The following is a 15,365-nucleotide window of genomic DNA, read 5'->3' on the forward strand; positions in this document are numbered from 1 at the left end:
AGGAAGCCTCCTTCGAGGAGTCCTTCGCGCTAAGATGCTGCCAGGGAGCATATGCAAGGAAGGGAAGCATTACAGCGCTTTGCTTCTGATCATCAGTGTTTTGAAGGGTTTTCTTGGCCTTAGTCGCCAGCAAATTTGGCAAGAGGTTTCCCAAGCGCTGAGCTGGCAGTTGTAAGAAAGAAGGTGGCTTTATCCAAGACACAAAAATCCAGGGAGACGGCTTTGAACTAAAGCTGACAGGGGAGAAACGCGAAAGGAAACGTCCTTGTGGGCACAGCAGCTGCTTCGGAGGCAGCAGGGAAAATTTGTTGAGATGAGGGTGAGCTCAGAGGAGAGTTTTTCCCAGGCTGCAGGATTGCAGCCTGGAAGGAGGAGAACCGAGGAGGGTAGGCTCCATCTTTTTCCTCCTACCGCTTTAAGAAAAGGAAGCTTTGACCCCCTCCTCTCCTCCCGGGGGAACGGTGAAGAAGCACGAGATGCTCGTAGCCTGCAGCCTCGCCAGTGTGACGGGAAATTGCTCTGCCCCTGCTGGGATCCGCAGCCCAGGCCTCTAAGAGGAGTGATGGATGAAAGGGAGGAAGAGGAGGAGGAAGCTGCGTCTTAAGGCTCTGCAGCAGCAAATGGCCTCGGCGATTAAAACTGAGTGGGCAGTTGTGTATCACTCTGGATTTTCTGCCTGTTTCATCACTAGCAGTGACTCAGGAATATTCTTCATCACCCTCAAGCGAGGATATGATCATTTTCTGCCACTTGAGATGAAGCTAATTTTACAGCAGCTTAGAGAAAGAGAGATGTCATGTGCTGATTTCTACACTGCCTGCATCACACATCAATGCAGCACGGCAAGGCTATAGGTGCCGACTGCTGGAAGTTACGTGACCCGATACTAGGAGAGAAACACCGGGGGCCAGGGGAGGGTTGTTCAGAGCTGCAAGGGTCCCTGAAAGATGAGAGGAGAAAAGCGGTACAGGATCAAGCCTTCCCAGCAAGGAGAAGGACAACTGCATCCCCTCTCCAGTCAGGTTTGTTAGGAGGAGAAGCATCCAGACCGCCTGAAGGTTTTGAATACGCTCCTAATAGGACAAGCGTGCTGAGCAAGACTGATAGGCTCAAAGGACAGCTCTCTCCGCTCAAATCCAACCCAGTCCCCGAGAGACCGATTTTACCGAAACCGAAGCCTGACGTGCGATGAGCCCACGCTCCAAAGCGAAAAGCGTTTGCCGTGCCGGTGCCAAATTGCTCCCTTGGCGCATCAAAGCCCGGACCTGGCTGGGGTCCCCATCTCATCCTATGTGCGCTTCCCACGGGGCTGGGACGAGATGGCAGAGGAACCGGTGCCACCACCGGCGCTGCAGCTGGACCGCCCGGGATCCTGGCTGGGAACCTACCAGACCTACAGCCACATTCGGATGGGTTTTCTTGCTCGCTGATCGGGCCATTTATTTCTTTTCGAGATGCAAAAGCTGCCTTCGCACCAGGCCCTGGCAATGCCTCGCTGGGCTCCCTGCGCGAAGCCGCGGTCTCCCAGCCACCGGCCGGCATGTGATTCCTTGACAGCCCTGGCTTCAGGAGCTAACTGGCAGTGGTAGCTGCATTTGCAGGGGAAACGGAGCGGTACTGCCAGCTTTCAGTGACAAAAGGAGTGTTTATAACAGGCGCGGTGACAGCTGTCCGAATGCCACATTTATTTACAAAACGTTAGTTAAATTACTGACAGTTGGCGCTGCAAAGGGAAGCTGAGAGGGAGAGCTGACATCTCCCCATCGCACTAATTCAGCAGCCCTGCGGTGTCTCTCCGCACGCCGCAAGCTTTCAGCCTCCCGTTCCGCCGTCGGCCGCAAACCCCATGTGCTCAGGACATCGCTCCACACCTTCCATTCCCGCTGAACCTGCAAGGGGCTCGTGCCGTAACTCCCACCGACCCTGGAGGGTCGGTCCCAGCAGGGCGGGTGAAGTTTCTCCCACGCGATGCGTTGCCATCGAGCCTTCGGTCTTTTCTAGAAGGACCAAGAGGATATTTATCACCCTGTGATCTCTTCAGGCCTTGGCTCTCTGTTGAGACTACTGAGGGCAGTGCCACTTGAATGGACGGAGGTCACCAGGTGGACCTCTGAATGGCCAAAAATGGCTGGCACGCTGGTTTCAGACTCATAGAGGTGTCTGAGGTGAAGGGCCCCGTGTCTCGTGAAACGATGTCAACAGTCTGCACGCTGCTGGCTTTAAACCAGCAAGGAAACTGCAGCTGCTGTCCTCCGTGAGCCAAGGACAACCGGAGAAATTCCGGAGACCCAGCTGACACACACCAGCGAAGGCGTCTCCCTCAACCAACCACCTCCGTGACGAAGCAGTAACAACCCGAGACGGGATTTTGACCTCCTGACCACGTCCTACCCTCCCACAGAACACAAGCGAGGGCGGAGGCTTTCTTTAATTTCGCGAGTACACAAGTCAAGGCTAACAGATACCTTTTGCTCCTCGTGTTTGTAGAGGACTAAATCACATCACTTAACACACACACCACCAGAGCACCGCCAAACTGCTCCCTCCCAACGCTGCCACGTTTTGCCCCGACTCTCACACTGTGCAAGTTTGCTGAGCAAACAGGGTCACGACGTGCATTGGGCAGCCTGAAATTCTGGCCTCGGAAAACATATATTCAACATCAACTTTGTCCGATTCAAAGCAGAACAGCTCCCCCAGCTAGAAGCAAGCGATAGGAGGGATGAAGCGTGATGGAAAAATCGACTCCAAAATGTAAAGCAGTTCAGAGTTGAGAAGGGAAAGACTTTTTTCAGCTAAAGGGAAACTCCGTGTATCCAGAAATCCTTCCCTTCTGAGACTGAATGAAATCAAAATTGCACTATATCCTATAAGACATTTTAAAACCCCAAATCTCACTTCAGCTAAATCAGAGCATTTCCTGTAAAATTTGACAAGATGCTTCAATGAACTCATAAACTCAGATTAAAAGAAAGAAATACTATTTTTCCAACCAAATCTGTCCTTTTCCCGACAAAGAAATTCTAAACCAAACATTTTCCAGTCAAGGTATGCAAGAAAGAAATGGATTTTTTAGTAAAAAGATCTGTTTCAGAAATAAAAGCCTGTATTTTCTTATGTAGCAAACTGTACAAGTCAGAATTTTTTTAATAAAAGTACGAGAGGCAGGTCCTTGCCTAGCTCCCACTGAATTGCAATGCAAGACAAGCATCAAACCTTTAAAGACTTGGAAGATACTTGCTCAAGTTTTCACCTAGGTCACTCTTCCTTTGAACTCATCAAGAGCTTTGTACCGGACCATGAGAGAGGAACAGGGATTCAAGATAATAAAGATTATCCTGGAGTAAAGCCCTACACCTATAATTTACAGCATTTGGAGGACTTAAGGGTAAGAACCCAAATATGCCTTCAAATATTAGTGCTGTGCCTATCTCTATGTCCAAACCATCTTGAGTTTTGGAAGTGGCTCTGAACCTAGAGCTGCCCTGCTCTTCTTTTGTACCTTTGAGAATTTGCTTTTCTTGACAGCTTTCTATCATGCTTCTCATTAGAGATGTGTAAGAAACATAAGTCTGAAAAACAGAATGGTTTTGCTGAACAGAGGATGAGAAGCTGGGAAAATAATGATCTCACCATGAAAAAAAAATTAAAAAAAAAAAAAAAAGAGACTCAAAAATCCAAAGTAATGAACGTTTGGATCATGTCCGGGGCTCTGCGTGTGTCTGATAAAACAGAAGCAGGTGTCAGAGCCATTTATGGTTGCAGGCGCAGAGCCGGTCAAAATCTCCCATCTCTGGGAAAAAAAAAAAAAACCTGTGATATTTCACCAGCTGCTCATGTTGGAAGGTGGTTCTATTCCTTATTTACTCTGTCCTCATTAACATGCAGAGCTGGACTCGCACGTCTCCTGTTTGACCCTTGGAGTCCTTTCCTATTCAGCACTCTCCCCAAAGGTGTCCTCACCTCCAGGCCAGGCTCAGCTCTCCAGACCTTGTCCCCATCTCCCTGACACTGGCTTTTCCAGGGGAGAATCCAGCTGCAAAGTCAAGTTTGCCTTCAGCCTTTCCGTACCCACCCATCTGCTCTTCTGCCTCCTTGCTTTGCATATAAACTAACGACTGCTTCCCAGCATGACTGCTGGTGGTGAGAGCCAACACCGCTCACTGCCAGCTGAAGAATCCTTATTTAAGGCAAGAGTTTTAATATACTAATGATTAAGACACGTTTGGCATTTCAGCAGATGCTGCAGCATCCAGACAGCTAAGCCCAAGTCTCAGACTTGGCTCCTTCACAGCCTTGCACCTCTGAAAAGTAAACCTAAGGAGAGCAGAAAGTATTTCCCATTTGCTTTGCAAAGGTGCCACGTGCAACGACGAGCAAACTCTTTCTGTTAGGAGAGGGCTTTCTGCATTGCTATTCCACATGCAACCTGTCAACAGCGCGCACACTGTAGCAAGACTAAAACGCTGCCTTCCAACCTGATCCACAGTCCATTACAGTTAGGATAAAGACTTGTGGTGACATTAATGAGCACTGGATCAGCCCCTTTGTCGGCATAAATCTCTCTGTTGCGTTGGGGGGATTGCATTTTCCCATTTGCTTGTTTGTTTGGCTCTGTATTCTCATTACAATTTCTATTAGCCCGTTCTCCCACTGATGCAGTCATAGATTAGTTCCTTCCTGATTCTCCCCTTTCCTCCTGAAGCAAAATACGGGTGTCTGAGCGCAAACTGGCAGGTTTAGGCGGGTCTGGGAGGAGGAAAGAACAACTTTGCTAGATCAAGAGGAGGATTTTTCCAACAGCAGAAGTTGCAGTAAGTCCAGCGAAGCCAGCAGAAGAGACAATGATGTAGGCAAGCTGAAGACCACCCACATCCCTGGCCCACCTCTCCTTAACGCACACGTGGAGCTTCCAGTTCACAACGTGCAATGCCAAGCAGCGGCGTGCTCGTTGCCCAGAGGACTCTGCCAAGGCAGAGCAGGGCAGCACGGGGACAGCGCATCAGGGTGGCCAAGAGCTAGAGATGAGCCCAGTTGCCATCCCTTGCACTGTCACCCGCAAGCGCTTAGGTGCGAGGCTTAGGTTAGCTCACGGTCACGACGAGAGCAGCTTCTCAAGCAGAGCCCGGGGCTGCGAGTAGTCCCACGGTCCCTGATTTTGCTTCAGGCTGATTCTGCTCTCCTACCTAATGACCATCCATGCACCAAGGAGCTCTGCAGTGCCCCAACCATACACCACATACCCCTGCAATAACAACTCCCGGGCACCTCCAACTGAAAAATGCTCCCAGTAGCCTCTTCAAACTCCAAGCAAGGGCAGGACACTGGTGGACATCTGTGGTGCCCTCCAGTTAGGACACTCTTAGCATTTTCCTTACAGAGGGATGTATCCTGCCACAAAAAGACTGCAACGCAAGCTGATGACTCACAGAGCCAGAGAAAAGGAAGTGTTGCGATTGCCACACACGAATATACACATTTATAGGACCTAGGAGGGTGCCTAACGTCACATGAGGAGTTAATAACAGGGCTAAGAACTGAACCTCCATTTCACAACCCCAGCTTAACGATTAGAAACACCACCCCTGCAACCCTCCACCGGCCGGCTCTGTCACCTCCAAGGCTGCTCCGACCTCCCCTCCTCCTCGCCTTTCTTCCTCCCCATCAGCCCTTTCCATCCCAGAGGAGCAGGGTGCAAGTCTGTTTGACTCAAATCTTTCCAGAGCTGGTAGACCGGAGAAGCTTAACCCTATGATGGACATGACAGCTCCAGAAAAGCACGCGTGTCCCCTAGGAGACCCCAGCCCAGACAGCTCCAGTGAACTAGAGGCAGCAGCTCTACCAGGAGAGCTATAAAGGGAAACCCTCCTCTGGCACAGCAATCAGGAGCTTGTCTCATCTCAGATGGAAATTGCGCTCAGGAAAAAAAAAAAAAAATAATCCATGCATATGACAATTTTTTTCCCCACTTTAAGCTGATTCCATCTCCGAGATGGGAGAGAGGTGGCGAAGATTTGCTGACATGTCACTTTAGCAATAAACTCCTCTTTCAAAAACATGCCATCGCAAGCAAAGCAATCGACTCACAAGCTACAAACAGCCGCGAGCATCGCACGTGGGTGCCGCTCGGGGCCTCTGCAGCCCCTCTGATGGAAGATCTCCAGGAACACGGCAAGAAAACCCTGGCCAGAAAGGAGGACCCAGCAATGATGGCAGGAGGAGACAGGCAGGGGTGAAGTGGCACTGGGCGCTGATGGGAACAGAAACTCAAGTCCTAACCCTCAGTACTGCTCACATTTGCACTGATTTCCCAAGTAAGGGCGCAGGTGCAGAAGAACATCCTCTCTCCCTTCTTCACCTTAACATGGGGGGGGTCAGCACAGCCCTGAATTTATTCCCTAGCCCTCAGGAACAAAAAGGAGAGAGGTTTGAAGGAGAAGGTGAGCGTGCTGGATACTGAAGGAGTCAGGAGGATAAACTTTCGTTGTCAATATACGAGTCGGCGGCTTAGCTCCATCCACACCCCATGCCCACGGGACCGCTTGGGGGCTGGTACCACCCAAGCCCAAGGACTCAGAAGTCCTTCACCGCTCCATAATCAAGAAAAGCAAGGTAATTACACCTTGGCCTCGGCAGCCTGCAAGCCCAAGCTATATCCCCCCGAGTCTGGGCTTGGGAAGCAGGCAGGGAAGCAACCAGGAGCTTCAGTCTCTGCCGGGTGAGACTCCGAAATAAATAATTGTAGCAGGATGAAAAATACCGGGTACTGGGCTTGGAGACCATCTGAACGGGATGACTATTTCACAGGAGCAGCGTGCCACAGGTCCGACCTCTGGGGAAGGAGATGCACGCTGATCCAGCAATAAGGAGTTTGGTGGTTGTGCAAGGATGGGGGAAATCAGCTGGGTAGGGCGGGAGACGGGAGTGCTGCGATGAGCAGCACATAACTTGGGGTGTCCTCGGGGGTGCCAGCGTGTGGGAAAGGGCTGGACAAGCAACATTCCTGGACCCTTTCGCGAACAACCTCTGCCCTGTCTTGCTTTCCTTATTTGCCTCAGGAGCCCAGTCCCGTGCCCAGCGCCTGGCGCTGCCCCGCGAGCCCCCCACGGCTCAGCCCTGAGGCTACGGGGATGGCGAGCACTGCTTTCTCGGGGACGGAGAGCCCGGAGCGGGTTCTCCTGGCAGGCTTTCTGCACTCATCGACTGCAAACCACAAAGGCAGCTGCCCAAAACCTCAGCGGAGAATCACCATCGCTCAAGCCCTGGCAGGAGCAGCCCTGCCTCGGCGTGGGGGGAGACACACAGCCTCCCCCAGGACCCAAGCGAAAGCCGCGTGCTGGAACACACCACGCTGTTATCCTTCAGAGACCGGCCCTGTTTTCCACATTACACAATAACACCACAAAAAGGCAAATTCCTGTGAATAAAGGGGGAAAGATGGGGCAGCAAAGAGTCACAAAAACCAGACCCATTTCTGAGAAAGATTCTTTTCTGCTTCGCAAACAAGCACTTTCTGTTTGCATCCGTCAAACAAACATGCTTGATTTTGTTTTGTTTCACGGCCAAGTTATCACTTCTCCAAAATTATTTCAAGAGCACAACAGGGGCAAAGTAAATTTGCAAAACAGGCTTAGGTAAACCACAGCAGATCTCAGTGGCAAACTGCATGACCCTTTTCAAAGCCTGAGTGGAAACCATAGGAAACATCAGGGTTAAAAAAATAAAAATAAAAATGCTTTGACTCACGTTAAACTCAGATTTGACTTTTCACATTAGAATCAAAGGGGGAACAAATAAAGGCATTGCATCACCCTACCAAGAAAACCAGAGGAGACGTACAGAGGAGCCTGTGAAAGAAGTGGCCCTCGCCCTACAGCCAGATCTGCTCACCATCTGCCGGGGGCACCAGTGAATTCGGGGGGATACCACGCAAGTGCCTGTGCACACTGATGGGATCATCAGAGCCTTGCCGTGGAAAGCGCTGACTGATGCCAATTAAAGGGAAATCATAATCAAGCCATTTGTTTTGGTGCTGAGAGAACTGCTCCAAAGGTCTCAGCAACGCCTGGACTCGGTTCAAGCGCTGCATCAAAGTTCAGGATGGGTCTTCTCCAGCATGAACCAGTTGCTGCTGGTGAGGGCAGATGCTGTCCGGACGTGGTGGGAGGGGATGCAGACCGACCTCATCCTCACACCGTGGCCTTGCGAGATCCAGCAAGAGAGCCAGCTCTGACCTTCGCACGGACGCGAGCCCTCGGCTGAACCCCCAGCTCAGGGACCAACGCATGCATCAGTAGAAATGCCAAGCTGTCGGACCCAACGCCCACAACCCCTTTTCCTATTCCTGCAGGTTTTGCTGCTGCATCCAGGAGTAAATCCTGCCCCTCCTGTCCCAGATGGTAGCTCTATCCCAAGGTCTAAACCTAGATTTAAATTTAATACAGTGATCTAAAGTGCTGGTACCGAGGCAAGACACATGACTGTACCTTTCAGCAGACATCACGAGTCAGAAGAAAATATCTGAACATCTCTGGTGACTCTGGTCCTAAACTGACTCCTAATGGTAGATTTACGGTAGCTGGGTTTGCAAGGAGCAAAGCCTGAGCCTTCACAACGGAAGAGTCTCCTCGCGGCCGTCAATCCAGCTTCTTTCTCAGGCGCTGAATTAGCTCTGCTCGGAGGGGCAGCGGAGATGGAGCTGAAAAGAGCCTTCCTGGCAGGGCACCGCTGCTCAACAGCAGCTTGGGGTCCTCAGCGCCCCGCCACCCCGGATAAAATAACCTATTTCCAACAGCCAGGCCCTCTCCCTCGGGGGGGACAGGGCTTTCTGAGCGCTTCAGAGAAGCGGCAACTTCTGCTGCTTAGTTCTCAGCTTGCTCTCCCTTTTGTTGGCTGTGGAAAAACAAGAAGGGACCTCTAGAAACATCTCTTTCCTTCCAAATCCTTGGCTGCGACTCACTGTCCTCCCACCTCACGTGGAAACGAGTCAGAAAAGAGAAGACCCTATTCATTTATTTTTTTTCCCTTCCTGTGCACCCTTCCCCGACTGTCACCCTTGCGGGGCCGGGGTGAGGGCAGGGCTGCTGCCTGCATGCTAGGCAGGAGGTGACCGGGAGCAGCGGTGGGGTCTGCCGAAGTCCTTTCTGAGCAGCATTGCTATTCTGAACAAGTTAACTCCTCCACAACGGATCGATGGTTACGTTGGGCTGGGGCTGGGAGGGGAGCGGGCAGGAAGATTCACGCTTCCTTGATTTCCTTCTCTGGAAGCGTGTGGTTTTCACGCGCTTTTCTCCTCTCGGCTCCTGCCACAGCGCAGCACGGCCGCAGGGACCGGGACCTACCGGGGGATGCAGCCGTGTACCATTGCCTGCCGGACTAACCACTCCCACCTCAAACCAGAACGAAAAGGTCCCCAAATGCCAGTGCAAAACACAGTCCTCTGCTTCTCCGGCTACCAAACCAGTGCACTGAGCCAGCAGTAGCAGCAAGCCGTTAACTTCCAAGAGCAATGCCCGCTCTAGGGGCAGGACAGCAGGAATATTCATCGGCACAGCGGGAATATTCATCGGCACAGCGGGAATATTCATCGGCACAGCTTGCATACCTCAAAGCCCACGTGTCCGTCCCCTGGGGCACTCTCGTATGGACCGCCTGCGTAGGGACACGGACATCCCTTGCCACCAGACCGGCTCTCCGGCTCAACCGGGATGCACATACGGCAGCTCTGGGGTGATGACAACCTGCTGCCCGCCCTCCCTCCCCAGGGCCACCTTCCAGGGGCAGGATTTGTCCCCCTTCCCACCAGGCCTCACGGACAGAAGGAAAGCATCCCTCCTGCTGACTCACCTCAGCTTTCCTTTGTTCTCCACTGAGCACCCAGTGCCAGGGCAGAGGCCGGCACGATCTGTGCTGGAGACCCTGTGCCAGAAACCCTTTGCAGGCCCCCACCAGAGCATGAGCAATTCGCCTCCTTCCAGTAAGTTTGCAGAGCACCCATGCCCAAACCAGCCTGCTGCTGCCACTCTCCCGTGTATTTTGCTGCCCAGACCTTCGGTAACCCAAATCCCTCCCTCTTTAATACCCTCCATGGCAAGATCTGTAGGATTTTCAGTGCTTGGGAGAACCCAGTGATTCAGGAGAGGAAAGGAGCTACTTTTTTTTTTTTTTTTTTTTTTTAAGCTCGGCAGGGCAAATTCCTAAGCAAGATACCCTGTCCTCCACCCTTTGGCACCCATTTCCAAACCTCTTTGGCCAGTCGTGCCATGACGCAAGACAAATCTGGAGGAATGGCCACAACACAGCTCCCTCCCTCCCTCCTGGGAACACGCAAGGGCTGGGGGGGGGGCAAGAGGCTGGGCTGCAAACAGCTGAGTTGCAGGAAATACATGGGGAGGGGATTCACGTTTCCAGGGGCCAAACCGAGCCCGTGGTTTAAGTCCTCCCACCTTTTGAAAAGAGACCTGGCTGAAATTCCTCTTTAGGTTTTTTTGCCCTGGCTTGGCCCTGCTCCACTCGCTGGCGTAAAGCAGGAGTGCGGCTTTCACCGCACACACCCAGCTGGCCCCGCAGATGTTAGTGTCACCTATGCAACACGCAGGCGGAGGAAAGTCACTCCCGAGCATGCCGGAGTTGCAAGCGCCGCTTCCCAGCACTGCAATTAAAACCTGGCTTTTTATTTTTAATGTCCCTATCAAACATCCTCTGGGATGACTGCGCCCATCTGCTGCGAAGACAGGGATGAGTATCTGGGCATTAGATGTCCCAGAAGTTACGCCGATCAAAATTACGGTTTCCTTGGCGGCCCCTGCACCCCCCAGATTGCAGCCGCAGGCGACAGGACCCCGGTGCAACGCCCAGCCCCACATTTCCCCCCACCCCAAAGAGTTACGACCCCCTGCCTCCGGAGCAAGGGGATTTTTAAGGAGGGCAGCACCAGAAGGTCTGGATGTGTGGAAAAGGCACAAAACCCTATGAGGCGGAGGGGTGGGGGGCTCAGCAACTCCCCTTTTCCCCAGGCTGGGTTGGTTTGACACACACGAAGGCACCCCAGGCGCAGAGTGGCGTTTACCCCCATCCAACGCGGCCAAAGTGCCCGAGCCATGACTACCGACGGCAGGAGCCAAGCCCGTGCCTCACACCGGCGTAGGGCAGGGGGCCAAGAGGGAATTGCACTCTCCTTTTTTCATCCCCCAGTAACTTTCCCAGAGACAACCGGGGGGGGGGGGGGGGCTGAGCTGAAGCCCGGTCCCCTGGCACCCAAACCTCCCTCTTGGCTTGCTGCCTGGCACCCGTCCTGCGCCACCGATCGGCACAACGCATCCCCCGTGGGGAAACTGAGTCACGTCCCCGAAGGCACCGGCCGCCCTCCCCGTGCGGGGGGACCCCCCTGGTGTCCCCCCCCCAAGGCAGAAATCCAGCTGCTCCTACCTGAGCGTGGCACTCTCCCCTTGCCGCACAGTCACGTTGTCCATAGCTTTGGGGAAGGTGGCATCTCCGCTGCGCACGGGCACTCCTGCGGGCACAAGGAAGAGCAGCCTGAGACAGAGGACGACTAGGCACCTCCAGGGCAGGGCTAAGCACCCACCGACCCCCATCCTGGGCAGCAGGGACTTTTCCGACCCCCGACAAGGAGCGAAAAGGAAGGGGTGGGGGGGGGAGAGGAGGGACGGGGTGCCTGCGGGGGGGGACGGGGGGGAGCAAAACCACCGGGGCGAGCGATGCGGAGCTCCACGGAGATCAGGAGAGCCCCCGGCAAGGCAGCCTGCGAGCGCTGAGCCTGCCGAGCGGCATCCGGAGGGAGTCCCCAGTATCCTTGGGTGAGGGAGGAGGACGGGAGGGCCGGGGGGGAGGAGGAAGAGGAGGAGGAGAAGTGGCAAAGGTGCTGGACGCTGGGCGAGCCGGCTCTTCCCGGGAAGCAGTCCGAGGCTCACTTGGGCGCCGAGGTGCCGGGGGAGCCGCCCGGCTGCGCCCCGCTCCCGCACACTTGTCCCGAGTTCGCAGCTCCCCCTCCGCAGCGCGGAGTGGGGGCAGTCCAAAAAAACCAGGAAAAACCAAAAAAACCACCCCCGGAGCGAGCTAGCAAACGGGTCCAGACGCAAGAAGGCAGAGCGGGCGAAGGCCTCCGCCGAGGCGCCCGGCAGTTCCTTTCCTCCAGTCCCGCCGGCGGGTCCCAAAGGCGCGCCGGTCCAGGCGCCGGGATGCAGGATGGGGAGAGGGATGTCGGGACGCCGGGATGCCGGAGCCCCCAGCTGCCCTCAGCGGCTGGAGGACGGGGAGCGGGGGAAGGGGCGAGGAGGAGGAGGAGGAGGAGGAGGAGGAAGAGGCGGCGGCGGCAGCAGCATCCCAGCCCCGCCGGCGCGGCTGGCCGGCAGCATCCCCGGGCGGCGCGCAGGCTGACTTCCCGGGGTTGTCATGGCAGCGGCTCCATCGCTGACCGGCACTTTGGCTTCCACGCACACCCGCGCCCACCCCGCACCCGCACCCGGGCGGGCGGGGAGCCGAGCCGAGCCCGGCGCCTGCCGCACGCCAGGCTTTAACCCCTGCCGCACCGCGCTCCTCGGGGGATGCGATGTCAGGACATCATCCCCCCCCAACCCTTCTCCAACCCCACCAAACCCCCATTCCCCTCGCTTCCCCGGCGTGCTTACCTGCACCCAGCACCGGACTACCTCTACCACACACCCTCCTCTACCTCCGCGCCGTCCCCTCCCCAGGCGGCAAAGCCGTTATGCAGGAGGGGAAACTGAGGCACGGAACCATTTCCCCCCCGCCCCTTCCCCAAGTCAGGCAGGTGGTGACGAGGAGAGGCAGGAGCATGCCCTCCTGGTCCTCTGCACCTCACAGACACGCAGCGTGAGCTTAAGTGGCAAATTCCTCCCCAGCTGCAAGCACGGTACCCACGTACTTTTTATCAGCCCATAATTTAACAAATAACGCATTTGCTTATGCCTAGTAATTCCTCCTTCCCTCCGCTAGCGGCTAAACACATTAATATTTCCAGGCACAGTTTCATGCTGGTAAAAGGTGCCGGGGAGCCATCCTCAGAGCACAAAGTCCTGGAGCCACTGAGCAAGTGCAGAGCCAGCAGCCGAGCCGCGGCTTTCGGGGCGCTGCACCCCTGGAAGCCCCCCCAAGAGCTGTGGCAACCCAGTGTGAGGGGAAACCAGGCCTCTTCCACCCGCTGTCCCCAGTGACTTCTCTGCGACGCAGGACCTCATCCAAAAGTCCTCCCTCCCTCCATTCCCCATCGCATGCTCGGCAGCTATTAGACGGTACCACAGGGGTTTTTTTGGTTGGGGGTTTTTTTTTCTTTTTTTTTTTTTTTAAAATCACTGCCAACCTGAGCTGGATTCAAACTGGTGACCTAGATGTGAAAGGATCCATAGCCCGTTACTAATCCCTGGAGTCTCTGAATCCCCTGTAAACTACTGCTTAATTCACTAACTGTGCTATTTAATCTCTAAAACATTATGAGCTGTGCCGGGCAGAGGAAACACTCAATCAAATAAAGCTTTATTATTATTGTGCGTGCTGATAGGTCATATGAGAAGGGGATTGCTTTGCAAGTCTCTCCACTTCTTCCTCTTCCGAAGGTGAAGGCTCTCTGCTCCTTGACTTCAGTGCTGGCGGGCCATGCTGCCTCGAGTCCTACGTTTCCCCAAAGGGGACAGCAGCCTTCCCCAGCTCTTGGCAGAAGGAGTTTAATCTCTGCAGCCCACTCTGCTCCTGACCCGTCTGGCAGGGGAGGGGTAAATGCCTGCCTTCAGCAGATCCTTTGGGCCCACAAATTACGTGGGAGGGGCCTCTAAAACCTAACTGCAAAAAGCCAGACCATCAGCGGCAGGCTGAAACTCCTCGTAAAGGGTTGTGGCATTGCACCGGTGCGCAAGTCAGCGAAGAACAAAAGACGCTGCTTTTGCTGATCGCTGCGGGGTCCAAGCACCCCCGGCAGGATGGGGACCCCACCGTGCTACCGGTTCGCTGCTGGGGAACACGCTGGTGTGCAGGACCTACAAGCCATCGCCACGCTCATCACGCAAGAGCTTGCTCTCTTTGTGAGGCCGCTCCTTTGGACGGGCAGAGACCGTCTCCTGTGTCAGCAAAACTAAAGGGATTCCAATAACCACAGCCAGTTAACCTTTTAACACAGCATTCGGGTCTGGATTGCCAGGAGCATCTTAAATCACGAGAGAAAGCACCTGCCTGCACCGAAAGCGCGCAAAGTTGGGGCAGAATGTGACCTGCAGAGCAGCTTCGGCCCTTGCAAGGGCTGAATTTGGCCTGCTGTTAGGAGATCATCAGCTTTGTTTGAGAATCCCAAGGAATTTAAATCCAATATCGCCAGCTCCTGCATACTACAGCCCAGCAGAATCCCTGGTCTATCTCCCAGTCTCCGGCTCTCCCTCTCTTGCATACGTACAATGTACATATAAATCAGCCTGTCACAGCTCGTCTCTTTTCTGACAGCTGTAATTGCTTCAGACTATAAAAAATACCTATAGACAATAAACACAATGCACGAAAACAGCAAAGAGAAAATGAAATCAAGGTTCCTTTAAATAATTCAGTTGCTCCAGCAGCAGAGGAGCCAGCAACTGAGTCCAGCTGTGAAGGTTCAGCAGCCAGAGAAAGAGAGCTTTGTAGCCTCCTCTGGGGATGAGAGAGTCTTTTTTCCTTCGCTGATTTTTGACCACAGCAGAAGAAGAGTCTGCCGTACACGGGCTAAGCCACTTGCAAAGCAGCACCTATGCGAGCACGAAATGCAGCCTCTTGCTTTCAGCTTCTTCCCTTTCTTCCTACTTAGATAAAAGTCTTTTTTCTTTCCATGGCGAGCAACAGGCAGGAGACAACCAGAATGAGCAAAGCACAGGCACGCTCCAGGTGTATATTTATCTCCATATCCATCTCCTCAACCTCCTTCTTTCCAGCAAGGCTAAAGGCCCCCCTCTCCTGGCAGAGACCACAAACAGGGTAGCACAAGCAGGGAGGGCTGGCATCGCTCGGGACTGCGGTGGGAAGAGAAGCAGCGGCACGGATGGAGGCAGGGGAAGGATTTCCCCTGGGCAGATGGCAACTGCCAGGGAGGACTCCAAAATCACCCACGGGGAAGGGATTAGAAGGAGCAAGAGCCCGTGGGTTTGCTTTGCAGAGGAGCATCTCTATCGGAGCCATCGGAGAGGCGATAGCTGGGGAGGGGGAGTCTTGCAGGCAGAGCAGAGAGCTAATCGGTCCCCCAAAAACGCCCACGGGGAAGAACCGTGGTGTTTGGCCCCAGGCTGGCATTTCCCCCAGCCTGCTGCAAGGCACCCCGGCTCCTTCTGCAAGGCCTGGGAGCCTTCCAGCAAAGGCCGCCCCAATCTCGGGCT

At 54.3% G+C, this 15,365-nt stretch overlaps 1 protein-coding gene across 10 annotated transcripts in view; it reads right to left on the reverse strand.

Annotated features, from left to right (window-relative positions):
- The window catches only part of LOC138686197 (protein CEPU-1), a 350,752-nt gene that overhangs the window by 130,129 nt on the left and 205,258 nt on the right, over positions 1-15,365 (reverse strand). For 3 of the 10 annotated variants that reach the window (XM_069788155.1, XM_069788159.1, XM_069788163.1), the window contains exon 2: positions 11,428-11,512. In XM_069788155.1, coding sequence (XP_069644256.1) covers positions 11,428-11,512 — 85 coding nt within the window. The other 7 variants (XM_069788158.1, XM_069788162.1, XM_069788160.1 and 4 more) reach the window with 7 other exon arrangements.

The sequence above is a fragment of the Haliaeetus albicilla genome, chromosome 7 (genome assembly GCF_947461875.1).
Source record: "Haliaeetus albicilla chromosome 7, bHalAlb1.1, whole genome shotgun sequence".
Taxonomy (NCBI): Eukaryota; Metazoa; Chordata; class Aves; order Accipitriformes; family Accipitridae; genus Haliaeetus; species Haliaeetus albicilla.